The 21,950-nt window shown below is 48.2% G+C and overlaps 1 protein-coding gene and 1 long non-coding RNA gene across 4 annotated transcripts in view; one reads left to right on the top strand and one right to left on the bottom strand.

Moving 5' to 3' along the window:
• JPH2 (junctophilin 2) overlaps positions 1-21,950 on the bottom strand; it is a 69,332-nt gene that overhangs the window by 35,713 nt on the left and 11,669 nt on the right. Inside the window, exon 2 of the mRNA XM_045444517.1 lies at positions 10,769-11,564. Coding sequence (XP_045300473.1) covers positions 10,769-11,564 — 796 coding nt within the window. The remainder of the gene's footprint in view (positions 1-10,768; positions 11,565-21,950) is intronic.
• LOC123580177 lies at positions 13,255-19,490 on the top strand. Of its 3 annotated transcripts, none has more exons than XR_006703158.1 (3): positions 13,255-13,529; positions 16,638-16,704; positions 18,954-19,490. It is a non-coding gene; the product is annotated as an uncharacterized LOC123580177 (long non-coding RNA). The 3 variants fall into 3 exon arrangements; XR_006703160.1 differs by lacking the exon at positions 13,255-13,529 and adding an exon at positions 14,922-16,197; XR_006703159.1 differs by lacking the exon at positions 16,638-16,704.

Below are 21,950 nucleotides of genomic sequence, written 5' to 3'. Positions count from 1 at the left end.
CGTCTGTGACATGGGCACATTGGGCTGTGTTCTCCCTAAAGTCCAGTTCTGACAGGCTTTTTCTGAGGAGTGATAGGAGCTCACTGGGTCTTTTCTCTGGTTTCCCATTCTCCAAGCTTAGAAGGTCTGGCTTCCCCAAGTACACTGCCTCATAGTTTGAACATCTTCTTGCTGCCAGGGGCCCAAGTAAGGTCTTCTGTCTCCCCAGACCACTCAGCTCAGAGGCCGGCCTTGGAGTCACAGCTGCCTCTTGTATGTCACAGGAGTCCAGCTCTGACAACTCAGGACATTCCATTCACCCCGGTCTTCAGTCTCTGGGAGCAAAGGGATTTTGTCCACTGGCAATTCTCCAAGGAGGGATGTGATGGAGGGCAGGAGTCGAGTGTCAGGGGCCTTTCCAACATCCTCAAGACCTTCTGCAGGGAGTTTAATCCCCCTCAATGGAACCCCAGGCCAAGGAGGAACCTCAAGAGGCAAGCTAAGGGCTAACTTTTGCCTCTACGAGCATGGGTAGTTGATGGTGGTCACTGGGTTTATGGAACACCTGATTGTGCTCAAATAATTTGGCAAGGATGCAAAAGACTGATGATACATGGTGTTGGTGAGAGTTTGAGGAAAACCGCCCTCCTGGGCACTACTGGTGGTGGGGGGAGGGTATAAATGTGGTGCAACCCCTTAGGAGGTTAACCGGGGCTCTGGTAATAATAAAAATGCACATTCTTTTTGAATTGGCAATTCTGCTTCTGGGACTGTAACCCCTAAGTGCAGATCTGTGCAAGCAAGGACAGGCAGAGACGTGGGGGGCATGCCAGCAGGCTAACAATCCAACAATTATTCTTAAATATCTATTGAACAGATATGGTGGGGGGACACTAGACAGGAATGGTTTGGATTTCTGCTTGTTTGTGTAAATCCTTGAGTACTGGAGGAGAGAGACCATCATATTCACATTTTGACAGTGAACGTCAAGAGTTCAGTTCCTTGCAAAGACCCGGGTTATCTGGCATCATATTTCCCATGCATTCCAAGGACGGTCGAATGTCCCTGATGGAATAAGGGAACGGGCTAAGCCATCCCTTTCGCCAGCCTACTCTTCTGTGAGCAAAAGTATGTGTCCAAGCAGGTTCACTACAGCCTTTTTTGTCAGTGTGAAAGCGTGAAATGGTTTCAATGTCCCTCAAGAGAGATCTGGTTAAATAAATCATGGTATTTCCAAACTACGGAATAGTAAGCAACTGTTAAGAACAGGGAAGATTTATGTGTAGAAGATAGAAAAAAAAAAAAAACCCTCAAAACACATGAAGCCAAAAAAGCAAGCTAAAGACCATTATAGAGGTAATCCTCGTTGCGAAAGAAAACAACAAACTCAGAATAGGTAAGAGGAAGAGGGCTGTAAGTGAACGCTTAACAATGGTCACGCCGGAGGTGTGGCTGAGACAGAAGTAGGAGAGGGGTTTGATTCCTTTTTTATCTTTTATTATCCTGAATATCATTTAATCTTAACAAGTATGTTGTTCTGAGCAATGTAAAAAAAAGAAAAGGAAAAAAGAAAAAGGAGAGAGAAGTTCGCTGTATGTGAAATGGTAGCATGGTGAAGGACGATGCAGACGCTGGGGCCAGAATCTCCGCCCCAGCACTTACTAGCTGTGTGACTTGAAGCATGTTAAAGAAATCTCCATGTGCCACCATTAGCATGAGATGAGTGAATTCAGCTGGGCACCTAGAGCAGTGCCCGCACACCGCACGTCTGACACTCCTCAAGCTGGCATTCATAGCCCGTCCTACCCTGGCCCTCGGCTGCCTTCCCAGCCTTATCTCCAGTCTATTCCCCGCCTGCTCCAGCTCCCCATGACTCACTGCTCCCAAAATACACCACACACGTTCCCACCTCCGTGCCTCTACCTGAAGCGACCTTTCTCCCCCTCTTCTCCATCCGGCAAACTCCCAGCCAGAGTCACCCACCACCTGCCAGGAGCTTTCCCAGACCACCCCCGGGGCAGTTCTTTCCTTGGACCTCCCTCCAACCCACCATGGGCTGTGCTGAAGCCCTGTCTTTGCCACTAAGCTATGAGTCCCCAGAGGATGCTGACCACACTGGTCCACTGGGTGCCCTGTGCCCCAGCACAAACCTGGCAAAGAGTAAGTGCTAATCAGTATGTGAAAGAAAACCTGCCAAAGGTCAGATAATAGTTAAGAGCATTCTAGAACCAGGTCTTCTGGTTCTGGGGTGTCAGTTCCCAGTTCTGCCACTACTCAGCTGAATGACTATATTTAAGATACTTAACCTGTCTGTGCCTCAGTTTCCTCATCTGTAAAGTGGTAAAATAGTACCTTCTTCATAGGGTTGTTTTGCGGATCAACTAAGTTAACACACATAAGGTACTTAGGATCCTGCCTGGCTCTCAGAAATAAGGACTACATGGATGTTTGTCAAATAAAAATGAAATAAACAAATTGCCAACATCCTCCCTTAGACCTGGGCCAAGGCCAGGCCCTCTTCCCCCTGGGTCTGCATACCCTGGTGGTTCTGGAAATGAGGGTTGGCAGGTGCAAAGCCCCAGCCAGAAACAGGGCCAGACCCATGTGTCTTGTTGGTCTAGGACAAACTTTGGCCAGGCGCATATAGGTCTTTCATACCTGTCAATCTCTTGCCAATGTCGTTCTTTAACAAAAAGAGAGCAGACTTCCGGTTTAAGCACCTTTGGTAGTAACAGTTTGACCTCTGTTTCAGAACATGATATTGGTTTTCCATTTTCAACAGTGATTAGAAAGTCTTCCTTTTCAATAAACATATATAAGTACTTTTAAGTAAGTTGATTTAAAGAAACATATTAAGAAAGTAAGTAGAAAGGGGATGGGATGTACCAAGAATTGGGATGGTGGCATGCACAAGGGGCAAGTTTGGGAAACACAGTTGTAAGGACTGTGACAGAAGATGGGGCTTTCCCTCGGGGCAATTTCATTCTCAGGGAAGACGCTTAGATTAGTACAGAATGATGCATGATTCACAGTAAAGCTGATACTACCTTGCACGCCTTCAACACATAGGCCCTTTATGTGGGCTACTTTTTTTTTTTTTATTCTCTTCAACAACACTTTGAAGAAGGATTCAATTTAATTCTCACTTGACTGAAGAGGAATGTGAGTTTCAGAGAGGTGAGGTAATTTGCCTAGGGTCACACTGCTTATAGGAAGCTGAACCCAGATTCAAACCTGGGTCCATTCAACATCACAGTCCGAACTCTTAGCCACCATAATACACATGCTCCTGCTCACCCAACATATCACCTCCCAGGAACCTGCAAACCAGGTCTAACCTTACACTCAACTGGGGAACTTCCAGGGCCAGTCCAGGGAGGAGATGTGGGGGCGGGGAGCAGAGGAGCAGAAGACAGGCCCACTCAGCAGGTCCTGTCCTCAGGGCCACACTGATGCCATCCTGCACAAAACCTGAGGTGTTCCAAACCTCACACCCTGCGGCAGCTGAGAACTCCTGCAGGGCCAGCCCCTGGCTCTGCCCTAGGGACACAAGAGCAGGAACGAGAACAAGAATACTACGATGACCAAGCAGCTAACATTTACTGGGCTCCTCCTCTTCCAGTCCTGTGCTGAGTGGTTCACGTGCAGTCTCTGACTTAAGGTAGTATCATTATTTTCCTTTTAGAGATGAGAGAACTGAAGTCCGGAGATAAGATAAGATAAAGCAAGCAAAACACAAGACCAAAGCAGCACTCTTAACCCCTCACTCCCTGTGCTCCTTATGGAAGGCAGCCATTTATCATCACAGAGTTGGCATGACAACCAGAAACATTCAGGCACTCCCCAAACATCCAGCTTCCCTCCACCAGGATCTATAACCTTAAAAGGCATTACAAAAAGAATTTTTAGTGGCTCCTGGGAGGCTCAGTCGGTTAAGTACCCGACTTCGGCTCAAGTCCTGATCTCACTGTTCATGGGTTCAAGCCCCATGTCAGGCTCTGTGCTGACAGCTCAGAGCCTGGAGACTGCATTGGATTCTGTCTCTGTCTCTGTCTCTGTCTCTGCCCCTCCCCCACTCACCCTCTGTCTCTTTCTCTCTCAAAAATAAGTAAACATTAAAAAAAAATTTTTTTTTTAGTTTTTAGCCACAAAATCAGAAGACCTGAGGCTACTTCCCCCTCGACCACTTAGTGGCCACAGGTATTTCTTTGTCCCTTTCTTACTGTGACTCTCCCATCTGGTCAGGGAAGGGGTTGGACTATCTCCTGGAACCCTGGATGGGTCTAGAGCAAAACTGTCCAATAAAAATACAATGTGAATCACATATGTAATTTTTAAATTTTCTAACAGCCACATTCAAAAAAGTAAAATGACACAGATGAAATTAATTTAGTAATTATGTTACTAACATTATTAACTTAATAATAATATAATGATACATTCTACCCAGCCCAATATATCTAAAGAACCATTTCAACATGCAATCAATATGAAAAATCAATATAAAATTATTTTATACTTTTTTTCTTGCTAAGTCTCCAAAACCCAGTAAGTGCATTTCTCCCTTAACAGCACATCTCTGTTCAGATCGGCCCCATTTCAAGAGCTCAGCAGCCACTGAGAGACTACCCTATTGGTGACTGCAGGTCTAGAATATTTTTCAGTCCATAGCCCATTTTAGGGGGACATGCTTTCTCCACTTTCTCTCTTCCCCCTGGAAAAGCTACCCCAATCCTAGAATCTGAGCTGACAAGATCCATGGAAGCCCAGGACCAGGAACTTGAGGCCACAACAGAGAGAAAACCCAGGTCTGCCTGGACCAAGGAGTCTGGTGGCCGCTGGGGATGCTCCCTGTTGCTCTGAAGCTCGATTACTCACCAAAACCCCTGTGAGGGAGACAACCCTGCTTTCCCTCCTAACCCAAAGATTCCCTTAATTGGAAATTCAGTCTGAGCTTAAAACGGAGCCAGGGAGCTGCCCCCACATGGCAACAGCCCCATAGGCATACAGAATGTGTTCCCTAGACCCACAAGGAATCCAAATCTTCCCTGCGCTCCCCTCCTGGCAGACCTTGTAGAAGAAGCCAAATACTACCTTCTCACTCCCAAGACTCAGTTCCCAGTTCTGGGCTTGGCAGCTCCAATGGAGCTCGTCACATTCAAGGGCACAGGACTTGGCAGAAAGGACAAGGAGGTCAGGGAAAGCAAGGGGGGCAGAGACGGCGAGATTTTGCCCCCAGCAGGGAAGAGCTCAGGGGAAACCCCTCCTTCTTCCCCAGCTTCCATTTCCTCACCTTCCAAACCAAACATGTTAGATGATGACCATGACTGCTTTGGCTCCTGGCTTCTCTGCACCAGACGTTTTCTAGGCATTAGCTCATCTACTGCTCAAAACAACTCTAGGAGGGAAGAAGATCCGGGGTTCAGAGTGGCGAAGCAATCTGGGCAAAGTCACACAGCTCTGCAGTAGAGGAGCAAGAACTCTAACTCATGATCTCCCAAATCAAGAGTCCAAGCTCTTACCTATTGTGAGCTCTGCCACATCTCAGGGTGGCCCAGGACAGTGCTGGTTTATGCCTGCCATAACAATACACACTTGGCGTAATAATTTAAAATGTTCCCTTTGGAGGAAGGGACAGATCTTCCTTCCAGAAGAATTCCAGCTAATGTATGTTGATACTCCTCCCTCTGGAGCTTCATTCCAGAACTTTCTCCCTCTGAGGTGTGGACTGAACCTAGTGTCTGCATTCCAAAGAACAGAGTATGGGAAGGGGGAAATGGTAATTTGACAGCAGAGAAACCTGGCAGACACCAGGTGATCAAGGTTAACATCATCTGTGACAAGTCATGTTGAGACCATGTGTCCTGATATGATGTGATAAGGACACCTCACCTCTATATTCTTCTTCCCCGAAACCCATAACCTCCGTCTAACGATGAGACAAACATCAAACCAAGGGACATTCTACAAAACACCCGGCTGGTAGTTCTCAAAACTGTCAAGGTCGTAAAAAACAAACGAAGGCTGAAAAACTGTCCCAGACCAGAGAAGACTGAAGAGACACAACAATGGCAATGCTGGACACCGGATGGAACCCAGGAACAGGAAACGGACAACAGTGGAAAAACCAGTACAATTCAAACGAAGTCTAGAGTTTAATAAATAGTAAGGTACCAGTGTTGGCTTTGACCAATGTATCGTGATAATGTAAGAACTTAACACTAGGGGAAACTGGGCAGAGAGTATGGGTACTTTTCTGAAGATTTAAAAATACCATCTTTCTGTCTTAATGCTACTAACTGCTCACACATTCACAGCAATTTAAAGTTCACAAAGTTCAGAGATAGCAAGACGTGTTGTTTAAAGCTTTTTAGAATCAGAAACGTCGGGGCTGAAGCCTTCGTTCTCTCATTTGCTTGCCAGGCGGTCTCCGGCATATTATGTTCCTTCCTGGGCCTCAGTTTCCACATCTGTATAATGGATTCACTAAATGACGACTGACTAGTAATGCTTACTGAGCCCTTGCTGGGTGTCCCACACTGTAGCAGATACTGTGATGCGCCACCCAGTTTCCCCTTCGGGACTGAAGGACTTATTTCTCCTCTCCTCCTCCCCTCGGCCACTCAGAGTGATACCAGCTGTCAGCCCTGTCCAGGGATTGCCCTTGGCTGAACAGAACCGTCCAGCCCCAGCTCACACCCCTTTCTTTCTTTTTTTCTTTTTTTAATGTTTGTTTATTTTTGAGAGAGAGAGAGACAGAGTGTGAGTGGGGGAGAGGCAGAGAGAGAGACACACACACACAGAATCCGAAGCGGGCTCCAGGCTCTGAGCTGTCAGCAAAGAGCCCGATGAGGGGCTTGAACCCACAAACTGTGAGGTCATGACCTGAGCCAAAGGTGGATGCTTAACCACCTGAGCCACCCAGGTGCCCCTCACACCCCTTTCTGGAAGGTAGCTGCACCCAATGCAGAGGGTGTAAAGATCCAGCGACCTCACCTCAATTAGGGACAGCTCTGAAGGTCATCTCCACAGCAGCGTACCCCTCGTAGTTGGCTGAGGCCTTTGTAGGGACTGCACTGCAGCTCAGCGTCTCCTGCCCAATCCAGCTTCCTTCCCTTTCCCACAAATGTTGATCCTGAGTCCTCCCCATAAACTTGCTGTACCCTGATCTCCACTTCAAATTCGGCTCCCAGGAGAACTCGCCCCGTGACAGGACTGTAAACCACAGGACCTGCACTGTCTTTGTTAACCCTCAGACTAACCTTATTTTTCAAGATGATACAATGGAGGTTGAAGAAGAAAACGGACTTGGCCGAGAACATACAACAAAGAAATAGCGGTACCACAGGTGGGGAAACTCAAGCTGGGACAGGCAAACTGATCCACCCAGGTCTCAGCTGACAGAGGACAGATCCGGGATTTGGTCTTAGGTTGGCTTAACCCTGAAGACCAAAGAGCCACAGCCTCCAGCCCAGGCCATTTAGAGCCACCAGCAGGATTGTCATGGGCACCAGGACAGACGAATGTTTTTCACCACTGTCCTGTCACACCCGCTGATGTCCCTGCAGCTCACTCCACATTTGTGTGACGGCAATAATAACAGTACCTACCTTTTTGAGATGTTACAAAGATTAAGTGAGTTAATATAAGGTCTCAGTTAAGTAAAGGTCTCAGAACAGTGACCGGCCCATAAGGAGCCCTTTTATAAGTGGTAGGCTAAAAACAAATCCCATGAGCAGCATATAGCTGCAACTGCAAGATGTTCTAAGAAAACGTCCATGCAGTTAAGTGACAGGGACTGGGTTTCATCAGCCCTCTAAGGGAGTCAGGCTTGACCTGAAGGAGGAGTAGGAATTAGATGGGCAACAAGATGGGGCGCCTCGGTGGCTCAGTCGGTTAAGCGTCCGACTCCTGATTTCAGTTCAGGTCATGATCTTGTGGTTCGTGGGTCCGAGCCCCACGGTCTGGCTCTGCGCTGACAGCGAGAGGAGCCTGCTTCTGATCCTCTGTCTCCCTCTCTCTGCCCCTCCCCCGCTCACACGCTTTCTCTCTCTCTCAAAAGAAAGAAGGAAAGGGAAGGGAAGGAAAGCAAAGGGAAGGGAAGGGGGCTAAATAGAAGCGTAGGAACCAGATTTATGAAGGGCCACTCACTACCTGGGTGATTTGGAACAAGTCACTTTATCTCTCTAAGCCTCATTTAGCCGATCTGTAAAATGTAAATAAAAATAGTACCCATCTTATAAAGTCCTTAAGGAAATGAAATGAGTCAATATTTATAAACTACTAAAATAGTGCCATGTGCACAGCAAGAGCTATAAATGTTTGAAGACAACATTAGAGCCTTTTCCGAAGTACAATGAGAAGACATGGAGGGATCTGAACGTGAATGAAAGGGTGGTTGCTGAATGGATAGGAAGGTGCCTGGACACAGGGCTGGTAGATGGATGGGTGATAGCAGCTGAGTGAGTGGAAGTTACAGTTGGACACTGGAGGGGGTCGGATAGATGGATGATAGATGGGTGCTTGCGTGACTGGGTAGGTGGGTGGGACTGGACGTTGTTTCAGTGGATGGAAGCATGGCTGGGTGATGGGGGTGGTTGGATAAATGGAGGAGATTTGGTGAACGGAGGTGCCTAGGTGAATGAATGCATGGATGGATGTTAACATGGGTGGCTTGGTGCAGAAATGGACCCACAAACGTCTGGCAAACTAATCTTTGACAAAGCGGGAGAATATCCTGCGGAATACAGACAGTCTCTTCAGCAAATGGTGCTGGGAAAACTGGACAGTGGCATGCAGAAAAATGAACCTGGACCACTTTCTTACACTATACATAAAAAGAAACCCAAAACGGATGAAAGACCTAAACGTAAGACAGGAATCCTAGAGGATTGCTAGAGAAATCCTAGAGGAGAAAGTTGGCAAACCCTCTTTGACTCTGCCAGCCGCAGCAACTTCTTACCCAATACATCTCCGGAGGCAAGGAAGACAAAAGCAAAAATGAACTATTGGGACCTCATCAAAATAAAAAGCTTCTGACAGCAAAGGAAACAGTCAGCGAACCCAAAAGGCAACCAACAGAATGGGAGAAGATATCTGCAAATGACATATCAGATAAAGGGTTAGTATCCAAAATCTATAAAGAACTTATCAAACTCAACACCCAAAAAACAAATAACCCAGTGAAGAAATGGGAAAAAGACATGAATAGACACTTTTCCAAAGAAGACCTCCAGATGGCTAACAGACACAGGAAAAAATGCTCAACATCACTCATCATCAGGGAAATAAATACAAATCAAACCCACAATGAGATACCATCTCACACCTGTCAGAATGGCTCACATGAACAACTCAGGCAACAACAGATGTTGGCGAGGATGCGGAGAAAGAGGAACCTGTTGGCACTGCTGGTGGGAATGCAAACTGGTGCCGCCACTCTGGAAAACAGTGTGGAGCTTCCTCAAAAAATTAAAAATAGAACTACCCTAAGACCCAGCGATTGCACTACTAGGTATTTATCCAAGGCATACAGGTGTGCTGTTTTGAAGGGGCACATGCACTCCAACATTTATAGCAGCACTACCAACAATAGCCAAAGTATGGAACAAGCCCAAATGTCCATTGATGGATGAATGGATAAAGATGTGGTGTATACACACACACACACACACACACACACACACACACACACACACACTGGAATATTACTCAGAGATCAAAAAAATGAAATCTTGCCATTTGCAACTACATGGATGAAACTAGAGGGTATTATGTTAAGTGAAATTAGTCAGAGAAGGACAAATATCAGATGACTTCACTCATATGAGGAACTTAAAATACAAAACCGATGAACATAAGGGAAGGGAAGCATTAAGAGACTCTTAAGTACAGAGACTCATACATTAAGAGACTCTTAAGTACAGAGAACAAACTGAGGGTTGCTGGAGGGGTTGTGGGCGGGGGGATGGGCTAAATGGGTAAGGGGCACTAAGGAAGACATCTGTTGGGATGAGCACTGGGTGTTATACATAGGGGATGAATCACTGGATTCGATTCCTGAAATCATTATTGTACTGCATGCTAACTTGGATGTAAATTAAAATAATAATAATAATAATAATAATAATAATAATAAATCAATCAAAAGATGGTGGCTTGGCGGATAGAAGTAGTAGGTGAGTGAACATGGGTGGCTGGTGAATAAGGGGTGGATGGGTGGTTGAATGGGCGGGTGTCTAGGCGGTTGGGTGGACAGGTGGATGATTAGAGGGTTGGGTGGGTAAAAGGACAGAAAGTTGGATGGGTGGGTGGGGGTGGAGGAGGAAGTGGTTGGGTGGGTGGGTGGTTGTCCAGGTAGATGTTAGAGAGGCTGAGTGACTGGAGGTGGTTGGCCTAATGGAGGAGTCGTTCAGGCGGGTAGTGGAGAAGTTAGGTGAATGAAGGGGCTGGGTGAATGAATGGATGACTGGGTGGCTGGACGGGTGTCTGGGGATTGAATGTGTAATCAGAAAGTGGAGTGGGTGGTTGGGTGAAGAGATGGTCGTCCAGGTGGCTCTCAGAAAGGCTGGATGAACGAAAGGGTTACTGAATGGAGGGTTGGATGAATGGGTGGATGGACAGGGGACCAGAAGCACCTCCAGTTAACTCTCTAAAGGTCGGGGAGAAGCCCTGACGGTGAAAGAAGCAGAACAGCCTTGGAGATCGGGCCTCCAGGGTCGCCCTGCCTCCGGGACCCCCTTCCCCGGCGGGGGCCCACCCCGCCTGCGCCCAGCCCCCGGGGGCCTACCTGGAGGCGGCGATCTCGGCCTTCTGGCGCGCGATGGCGGCGGCGCGCTGGGCGCCCTCCACGCTGTGCTCCACCTTCTGGCGGACCTTGCTGCTCTTGAGCGGCAGCACGCGGCGCTTGGTGCCCTTGACCAGCACGTTGTGGCGGTACTTGCCCTCCTCGCGGTGGCCGTCGGGCAGCGTGGTGCAGCCGTAGCCGTGGCGCAGGTTGTCCAGCCACTCGCCCTCGTAGCGGAGGCCGCTGGAGCGCTCGCTCACGCCGAAGCCCGAGCGCTTGTCGTTCTTCCACTCGCCCATGTAGGTCTCGGTGGTGGTGGCGTCGATGTCGGCCTCGAAGGGCGCGGCCTCGTCGGCGCCCTCCGCGCCCTCGGCGCCCTCGCCCAGGCTGGCGGTGGACGCGGCGTCGCTGGCGCCGGAGCTGAGGTCGCTCTTGAGGAAGCTGACGCGGCTGCGCTGGCTGCCCAGCGACGTGCGCGACTCCGCGCGCCTCAGCCGGCCCAGCAGCGCGCCCCGCTGGAAGAGGCCGCCGCCCTTGGGCGCCCGCGCCGCCTCGGCGTTGGCCAGCAGGCTGAGCGCGAAGCCGCCGCGCGGGATGGCGGCCGGGGGCGGCGTCGGGCCGTCGGGGGCGGGCGACGCGGGCGAGTCCGGGGCCACCGTGCCGTTGCTGTGCTCGCTGCGCAGGGACGAGAGCGACGTGCGCAGCGGCGAGCGCACCACCACGGCCATCCCGTAGGGCACGCTCTGGCGCACGCCGTAGCCGTGGCGCATGCCGTTGGTGAACTGGCCCTGGTAGGTCCCTGCGGGCGAGGAGAGGTCGCGTCAGTGGGCGGCTGGGAGGGCCCTGCGGGCGCGGGGCGAGGCGGGACGGGGCGACGAGCGCGCGGGTGGGAGGGCGGGCGACGCGGGGGGGAGGGGGCGCGTGGTCGGTGAGGGTGCGAGGACAGAAATGCGACCGCCCTCTGCGCAGCGCAGTGGCGGGACTATTCCCGGCGGCCACAGTGAGGTCGCGCGAGTGGGCGTCAGCGTGTGACGCTGCGTGAGCGGGCAAGGACCCGGAGTGCGTGCGGTTAAACGAGTGAGTGGCCAAAAGGAGTCTGCGGGATGGTGTGAATATTTCTGTTGGTAGGAGCACAGCAAGGTCACGAGTGTGCCAGGCGGGGTGAGTCAGTTTTAAAGTGCGAAGTTGCCCGAGCAGATGAGGTTCGGTGAGTGTGAATTTGAACGAGTGCACAGATTGTGCAAGAGCATGAGTGGGCAAGACAGTGAGTTTGTGTCGTAGTGTGAATATTTGCATTTGTGGGAGTGTGCAGGGTCCTGGAAGGCTGTCAGATAATGAGTGTGTGAGGCAGTGTGTGCGCAGAGGGTGACCGAGATCACATGAGTGTGATGTAATGAGATGTAACGTAAGGTCATGCGAGTATTTGAGGTCTTGCGTATGAAAGGAAAGGCAAAATTGAGTGAGGGTGCAAAACCAGTAGAGGTTCAAAGCGTGCGGAGCTGTGGGAGCAGGTACATCTATCTATGTGTGAGGTTAAATGCATGCGCGTAGTCATCGTAGCGTGCAAGGTGGGCTAAGTGCCCAAGATCCTGTGGAGGTGACATCATGGGGATGTGAGATGTTCTAAGTATGCAAGGCTGTCTGAGTGTTAAAGCACAGAAGAACATGTGGCACTTGAGGCTGAGTGTATGAGGTTGTGGGCAGCAGGGAAACTGAGACCATGTAAGACCGTGTGTGTACAGGATAATGGCATGTACAAGGAGGTATCATCAGTGCAGGCCTTGCGTGCCCATCGGTGTGAGCACGTGAGCTCCTGGGAACAAGAGCCTATGTGAGTAGCCTGCCGAAAGCCAGCTCCCTGCCTTCATCTTTATGCCTTCAGCATGCAGGACAGTATCTGCCATAGTGTTCACGGAGTTGAGGGGGGAAATTCAGAGCCTTTGTTTTAACATGAGCTGATACTTTACCCTGGTTAACGAAAAAAGGCCCCAAATGGCCTTCTTTCCAGCAAATGCCCAGGATGTCTAGGGAACTGAAACGGCTGGCCAGGTAAGGGATTCCTAAGCTCAACCCAACAGGCATGCTCCCATTTGGGCCTTTGCCCTGGCCGGTATCTCTGCTTGGAACTCCTTCCCTCCAGATACGCTTCATGTCTCTGCTCAGTGAGGCCTATCCTGACCACCCTATTTAAAATTGCCATCTGCTTGAGCACAAGCACCCTTATCTACTGTTTTCTATAGTATGTATCCTCTTCTAACATATCATATGACTTAATTGTTGCATTTATTGCTTTTCTTTCCTCACTAGAATGGAAATCCATGAGGGCAGGGATCTTTCCTGTTTTGGTCTCTGATGTAGCCCCAGCATCTACAATAGGACCTGGCACATAGGGGTGCTCTGTAAATATTTGCTGATTGATTGGCTGAACCTCCCCAGAAACTCCATCTCACTGTGTGACCTTGGGCAACTCTCTTCCCTTCTTAAGGCCTCGATTGCCCTGTCAATGACATGTTAGATATGAAACTCTCTAAAGTTTGGCCTAACTCTGAGACACTGGAATTCTAGAAGGACCTGCATTGTGACTCTGCAGGGGAAGGACAGCATGTCCCTATGACTCTATACTATCTGGTCCCTCCCAGCCCAGGCTATTCCACCTTGGGCCCCTACTCCCACCCCGCCCCCATCACTTTCTGCATGAAGAGACTGCATTAAGAGTCATGTACAGTGCCGAGGGCTCATTTAAACATCTCAAAGTTCCTATCAGGTGGGTCCCTTGACGATGCTCATTTACAGGAGAGGAAGTTGGTGGTCTGAGAGGTTAAGTGACTTGACCCAGGAGGCAGAATCCAAACCCAAGTCTATCTGATGCCCGAAGTTCACACTCTGAGCCCCCAGTTCTCTATCCTGGCTGCCCTTCAGAAGCTCTAAAAAATACCAGTTTCTGGGCCTCACCACCAGAAAGTCTGGCTTAATTTGTTTGCAGCCTCTCTACAGGCAGGCACACAGCCAGCAGTGAGAGGGACATCAGAGCTCTCCTCCTGTCAGTGACCAGCCATGGAAAGCCAATGACCATGGAATATGAGCTATAAAAGGGCCAAAGGGAAGTGGAGAGAGAGAAAGGAGATATCACTGGACATGAACTCATAGAAGAAGATGCAAATATGATCTCCATTTCACAGGTGGATGATTCAGAGAGGTTGTGTGACTTGCCCAAAGTCACCTAGTAAGGAAGGAGCAGAACTGGGGTATGAACCCAAGGTCTGACTCAAGCTGAGGAAGTGGGAAAATGGGTTTGTGTGGCAGGTGCAGAAAGCAGAGCAAAGAGAACGTGGTCCAGGGGATGAGAAAGTGGAGAGTTCAAACTAATGTGTTCCCCTTTCTAAGCTCATTCACATGTGGTCACATTATATGGGAGGCAAGGGGACAGACAGAAACTTGCAGTCAGAGACAAAGTGATCTCAAATATCTAATCTGGAGAACCTTGGACAAGTTACTTCTTCAGATTTTCAGTTTGCTTATCTGGAAAATGGAAAAATAATACCCACCTTCTAGGGTTTGGGGAAGATTAAAAAGGAAACAACAACAAAAAAGGAAACAACCCCGGGTTCCTGGGTGGCTCAGTTGGTTAAGCGTCCGACTTCAGCTCAGGTCATGATTTCATGGTTCGTGGGTTTGAACCCTGCATTGGGCTCTCTGCTAACAGCTCAGAGCCTGGAGCCTGCTTTGGATTCTGTGTCTCCCTGTCTCTCTCTGCCCTACCCCTGCTTGTGTTCTGTATCTCTCTCTCTCAAAAATAAATAAATTAAAATTTTTTAAAAAAAATGGAAACAACCCAAATGTCCATCAACTGGTAAATGGATGGACGGTGGTCAGCCACACAGTGGAATACTGGTCAGCGTTAAAAAGGAATAGACTGCTGGCATATCCAACACGGATGGGTCTCAAAAACATGCTAAGTGAATAAAGCCAGAGATGAAAGAATACAAACTGTGCGATTCCAACTACATAAAAGCCTGGAAAAAAAAACTAAAGTATAGTGACAGAAAGCAGATCTGTGGTTACCAGGGCTGCAGGTAGGAGGGATCTACCACAGAGGGGTACAAGGGAACTTTCCGAACTGATGGAAATGTTCTACACCTTGATTGTACTGGTGGTTACACAGGTGTATACATTTGTCAAGACCGTGCACTTAAAATGAATTCTCTGCCTGGAAATTATACCTTGATGTAACAAATAATCTAATTTGTAAATAAATTTTTAAGAAAAAAACCACTCCAGCACAGCATTCTGCAAATAGCCATTGGAAAATCCTGTCAACTCTCCTTTCCAAGTGACTCTGAAATCCGGCCACTTCTCACACCCCCCTGCTACTAGGCGGTAGCCTGAGCCACTGTTGTCTCTCGTCCTGGATTTTCATAATGGCTGCCACGCTGGTCTCTCTCTGTCCGTGCGCCTCTGTCCATTCCTAGCTCACTAATCACAGGGATTCTGTCCAAATGTAATAAAGTCAAAAATCACGACACTGTTCTGCCTCTTCTCATTCAGAGGAAAAGCTGAAGTCCTTAGTGATCCACAGACCTAACCTGATCTCATCCCCATCGCTCCTCTGTCCTCACATCCCTCCATTCCTCCTTTCCCTCACTCCACTCTGGCCACAGAGTCCTCCTTATTGTTCCTCCCGTTCCATGAGCCATGCCCCTGCTTCGGGGCCTTTCTGTTTGCTGCTCACTCTGCCTGAAACAGTCTTCCTCCAGAAATCTGCACAGCTCACTCCCAGAGAGGTATTTAATGGTTCCTATAAGACTCACCCAAGGTGACAAAGCTAATAAATATACCAAAACTCCCATCCATGTCCAGCTGTGCTCCTTACTGTGCTCAGAAGAAAGAAGAAAAACAAATATGTGAGAGGAGAAAGTGAACAAGAATGGAGCAGAGAAGATGGTGAACTGGGAGAAAGACAGAAGACATCTAATCTCTGGGTTGGACACGTTAGTGAAATTAAATCAACCAATCTACCTTTAGCTTAAAGTTGGCGTGAGATGGGCTGACATGGTCCCTTTAAGCCCAAGAGAAACTGAGATTGCTCTTGGCCACCAGCTGGGGAGGAAACGGCCAGGCTATATTAGGAAACTTACAAGCAAGTGGCAAGAGGCACAGACACCCAGGGGAGACTGGGAGTGACGGGGCCCTGGGAAGGGGGAAAAGCCAAGTGCTGGGGCCATCCCCAGCCTGACTCTCTCTAAGACAGGACAGCTCTCCCTGGGGACTGGAAGAACGCAGCATCTGCATCTGAAGAGAGGGAAAAGGAGGACCCTGCCCACAGCCATCTGGCTAAGATGAGCTTTCTATGGAAGGAAGTGCTTCCTGATCACCTTTGGGCTGGCCCCTCACTTGGCCTTGTAGACTCTACAGGGATTCTCACTGCCCTCAGGGTAAGAGGCAGGATTATCAGCCTCTGACCCCCTCTCCAGTCACATTTACCTTTCCACCTCAGGACCTTTGCACATGCTCCCGTCCCCCTCCACCTCTTCTCAGCATGCTCTTCCCTTCTCTCTTCCCCTGGCCAACTTCTTTTGATATTTCAAGTTTCAGCTTAAATATGACTTCATCCAGGAGGGTTTCTTGAACCCTGCCCCCTGAGTACTGCCATATGATGTCATGTCTCCCTGTTCTTCTTGGCACTTTTCCCAATTGCAATTAAATAACTGTTAAGGTCATTTGTCCACCATAAGCCTTTCCCACTGGACTTTGGCTTCCAAGAGGGAGGGAGCCATATCCAGCTTATTCCTGCTATGATCCCAGCATCTAGCACAATTCCCAGGCCCAAGGAAGCCTACAGTAAACGTCTGATGAATCTGTATCTTCTCTGCAGTGATACCCTTCCATTCTTCCAGGGGCAGGAATCACATTTTCTTTTTTCCTTCATGACTCAGCACATGGTAAGTACTCAATAGTGACTGGCAGTGGCTGCCAATGTGGTCAGGTCTAGATTTAGCAGCCCAAACCCTGGAAATTATTGGGGTACATGTAAAAGGCTGGTAAATACAGTTCTGTCCCTCAGACCAGGCTCCTAAAGTTAATAAAACCTGAATATCATCTTCTCCCTGCAGTTGCCCTTCTGGTTTAGTACAGAATAAGCTGGGTTTCAACCTTGACTCTGATGCCAAATAGTTCTAAAACATGTCGAACTATTTAAGCCTGCTGAGCCTCAGCTTGTCCTTCTTAAAATGGAGATAATGATACATACTTTAGATCATTGTTCATTCACTTGTTTGAACTTAACGAGTATTTGCTATGGACCTGGAATTCTTGGTGTTAGATACTGGGGACACAGTGATAAATAGACATGATCTCCACCCTCAAGAGGCATAGAGTTGAGCGCCAAGGATAGACTAGATTTAAGCAACCACCACAGAAATAAATGTTAGGCAGCCACACCAGTGATGCAGAGTGATAATGGTCCAGGCCTTAGGTGGTGAGGGAGGATTGGCAGACCAAGGAATAAATGAACCATATGTGAGGTAGCTAGTACACAGTAAGTGCTCAATAAAGGCTAGTTTGGGCAGGCTAGAATCTTTGCTCAGAAAAGCTCGCCCAGAAAGGATTAACTGGAGAGTTGAAAAGGAGCCGGGGAGGACAGAAAGAACTCAGAGGGAGAGAACGAGCCCAGCTCCAATTTTCCACCTACGTCTGCTTGCTTGTAAGAAAGCAGGCTTATGCGCTGGGATGCCCAGGCTTGGCTGCTTTGGCCACATCTCTGACCCAGGAAGCCTTAAAGTTTCTGTCCTTGGGAGGAAGAAAATTGGGGGGGGGGGTCTCTTCATCAGTGAGACCTGCCTCCACACCCTCTAGACACACATGAGAGAGTAGTTTCTGGAAACCATATTTATAGTACAAGATCCACCCTTTGGGGGAGAGATTATGACTTAACCGACGTGGACACTGGAGTTTTTTAAAGCACCTCTGATGGCTCAAATATGCAACTTGAGTAAGAGCTGCAAAACTCTACACTAGCCTCTCGTTAACCAGTTGGCTCCGTTCCTTCTGTCAAACCTGTGACATGCTGTACCTGGCAGGTGTCATGCAGATCCCAGTGGTTACCCAATAGCGGATTTCTCCTTTGCTGATGGAACCTCGTTCTGTTCAAGGGCCCAGACCTCCTTCCTGGGCCTCAGAGAAAGGTTCCTTATCCAGGGGTAAATCCTGATTGCTCTCAGCCAGACTTCATGTCTACTTACCTTGCCAATGATTGGATTCGATGTGAGCATTTGATGAAATCCAGCATTGAGACCGGAGGGAGAGTTTGCTGGGGGGCGGGCCAGGGAGGCAGGAAAGAGTTCCTGGTTCTTATAAGGAGAAACATGCAGGCATATACTCTTATGCTGCTGGGTATTGCTGCATGTGGAGGTGACCCCTGGAGCTGTGGCAGCCAACCTAGTACCATGAAGCCACTGAGAATAGAGTTGACACTATATGGATGCAGAGCGGAACATGGCAGGACCCTGGGTCCTTGTTGACATTGTTGAGCCTCCAAGTTAACCAATCCTGAGACTCTCTTACCTCTGGATTCTTCTTTATGTGAGATTATAAATATCCTTATTGTTTAAGTCTGTGCTGTCCAACATGGCAGCCAGGAGACACAGGTGGTTATTGAGCACCAGATTGCAAAGAATTAGCACCAAAAAAAAGTAAAATACATCACTAATAATTATATATTGATTACATGTAGAGATGGTATTTTGGTCAATGGGTCAAATAAAATATATATTTTTTTTAAGGAGGCTCCACACCCAACATGGAGCCCAACACAGGGCTCAAGTTCAGACCCTGAAATCAAGCTGAGATCAAGAGGCAGACGCTTAACCAACTGAGCCATCCAGGTGCCCCTAAATAAAATATATTATTAAAATTAATTTCACCTTTTTACGTGTGGCTACTAGAAAATTTTAAATTGCATCTGTAGCCCACATTATATTTCTATAGAAAATGCTTATTTAATTCACTTGGGAGTTAGGGTTTTCTGTTTCCCACAGACAAAAAAATACCTTAACAGGTATAGGTGCCATCATTGTGATTTTATAGTTGGAACAATCGAAAGTAAGAATTTAAATTACTTGCTTCAAGTACAGCAGCTGTTGGTGGTCACAGCCAGGTGTCCTGACCAGTGCTTTCTCCTCTACGCCTCTAGGAATCTGAGAACATCCCTTATGAACTAAAGGTTTGCAATCCTTCATCCAGACCTCAGCTCTGAAGGGAGTGGACCATTTCAGAAACCCAAGGGAAGTCTAGGAGATCCAGAACCCACTTTGACCCAGAGAAGAGACATGTGGTCCAGACCAGGGATTCTGCCTCCAAATACAGAATGGACACTGAGAACATCACCCCCTCTGGCCAGTGACACCTGCCTATTTCCAGAAAACTGTCTGAGGTCTGAACACCAGTGTCCCTGGAGGACCGAACAGAGATAGAGAGAGAAGAATCAGGGCTAACTCCTCTCCTGTGGTCCCCGCTGCCTATGGAAGTCCTGATCTGACAGTCCATTGTCTTCATGACCTGGTCCCAATTCACCCTCCTAGTTTTGTCTTCCCAAATCCACCAAAGCCCAGCTTCAAAGTCATCTCCTCCACAAAACCTTCCTGGAGTATCTTTTTTCCTCTATACTCTCATTGCTTGAGACATTTATCACTTCTTACCTCTTATACAGCTATCTCATCTATATCTTGTCTATTTGGTCTAATAGCCATTCTTGGTCCTTCCTCAAATCCTTTCCCATAGTGTCAGATGTCAGCACAAGATCTTTGGACAGGACTATGGAAGTGTCATCAGCAGATCTCAGACATTGTTTAAGATGGAGAATGGCAGGCAGGGGACTGAGCAACCGAGAGTCCAGAAGTCAGTGGCTCTTGTCCAGGTGCACCAAAATTGAGCCATGTAAACCAGGAATGCACAGCAGTGAACAAGCATGCCCTTATGCCACAGATACCTATATAGATGCTCCTAAATATAGGGGAACCATCCCAGCTCAACTCTAACCCACCTTGATAAATACCATGGACCCAGTGTCCCTGAGAAAGCAAGCCAGGCCTGAGACATCTTTGGGGGCAGCAGAATAATGGAAATTGTTTGGGCTTTGGAAACACACGGACCTGACTCTGAATATTTCTTTAATTTCCCCCACTTCTCTTTATCTTCACCCCATCCATCTAGTCCAGGCTGCACCAGTGCCTCCTGGTTAACTACAACAGCATCTCCCCTGATCTCCCGCCTCCCCTGATGCTGCAGTCCACCCTTTGCTGCTGCCAGAGTCGTCATCTTAATAAGATGTAGATCTGATCAGTGACCCCGCCTAAAACCCTGCAGTGGTTTCTGAGTGCCTCAAGGATAGTCTTGGGTCCCTAGGAAGCCAAGATAGCATGTGAGTGATTTTGGGGGAATAGTCTTGGGATGAGCATCTGTAAGGAAGGAAGGAAGGAATCTTCTGGATTCAACTGCAGAAGAAGTTGAACTTCTTCAAGTTGAACAAGCCAAGGCTTGTAGTGATCCCATGGGGATCTCTGGAGCTAGTATGGCCCTTCAGAGTTGTCCAAAGAGGCTGGGTCTTTGGACTCCTGTATCAAGCAGTCATTAGCTCTGGGTTGCCCACTGAGCTAGGCAGCTCCTTCTGACAGACAACAGTGCCTGGCTGTGAGCCATCAGCGACCAGTGCTCCTGGCAGCAAGGGGAAGGAGGACTCTGCCCCTGGGGGGTATCTGAGGGTGTCCTGCAGCATCTACTGCTGGAGTATTTACATGGGTTCTCTAGCAGAGGTCTCAGACTCTCATCAACAAATGTTGGCTCCCTTCACCTCATGGGAAAGGGTTGCAAGGTAACCAGTCATCCCAGTTTGCCCGAGACTGAGGGATTTCCCAAGATTAGGAGTTTCAGTACTAAAACCAGGACAGTTCCCAGGCAAAGCAGGCTGCTTGGTTACCCTTCATCTGGGTGAGAAGGAAAAAAGGGCATGTCATATTAGCACAATGTTCAATGGTGTGCTGGTAGAACAGCTCTTTGGAAAAATAAACAAACAACCCTGATTTTGTAGTGCTAGCCAATTTCCATCTTGTAAGTATACCCACCGCGGCCAGACAGGCTACCAACAGTTGAACAGCCAGCTTGCAAAATTCCTGGAAATTTAGTAATGGGCTCTCATGAGATGGTAGCAGCTGGTGCCAGCACCCCATATGTAATACAGTCTGGTATGTTCCTGATACCTACAAATGTGCAGCATGTTCACTGACAACCTCAACTTCAAGGTGAGACTATCTCAATCCCGAGAATAAGTGGCCCTTCGAGACCACCTAGTTTAAGGCAACAAGTAATCTGTCATATGGTCCATCTCTTACCCACAGTGTGTCCACAACAGTAATTGCTAATCAATCATGATCCTGATATGGCTGAGCATAGGACCCCTTATCACATCTGCAGGTAGCTATAGTCAATTAGCTGGTGTTGCATATAAGAAAAAAGTGACTTACCCTTGGGAGTAAGTGTGGTTCAGCCCCCTCATTTTACAGAGGAGGAAGCTTGCACACAGAGAGGTGGAGGGACCTGCCTAAGGCCACACAGCCCGGCCGTAGTTCATCTGAGATTAAAGAATAGATCTACTGCCTTGCCAGCTCTTTCAATCCCGCCTCGCTTTGAACTGCTGAATACCCCAGAATGGAGAGGAACAAAGGGGGATCTTTTGAGATCTGAGCCTAGATTCTGGGGAACTTTGCTTAGAGCCTCCAAACCTTTTTTGTACCCTGACAGTTTCTTTTCTTTTCTTTTTTCTTTTTGTTTTTTTGTTTTTTGGCACCTCACCCTGAAGGCTTTTTATTTGTATATGTAAGTGTTGTATATGTGTTGGTGGGCAGGAGACTCTTTAAAAATATAAAAGTTGGGGTGCCTGAGTGGCTCAGTCAGTTAAGCATCCAACGTCAGCTTAGGTCATGATCTCACAGTTGGTGAGTTCAAGCCCCACATTGGGCTCTGCATTGTCAGCTTCGGATACTCTCTCTCTCTCTCTCTCTCTCTCCCTCCCCAACTTTCTCTCTCTCAAAATAACTTGGAACAAAATTATAAAAATCATATATGCTCACTGCACAAAATTCAAACAATACAGGAGTATTTAAAATTAAAAAAAAAAAAAAAAAACAACAACAAC

This window comes from Leopardus geoffroyi, chromosome A3, assembly GCF_018350155.1.
Source record: "Leopardus geoffroyi isolate Oge1 chromosome A3, O.geoffroyi_Oge1_pat1.0, whole genome shotgun sequence".
Classification (NCBI taxonomy): Eukaryota; Metazoa; Chordata; class Mammalia; order Carnivora; family Felidae; genus Leopardus; species Leopardus geoffroyi.
This window is presented reverse-complemented; position numbering and strand designations above follow the sequence as displayed.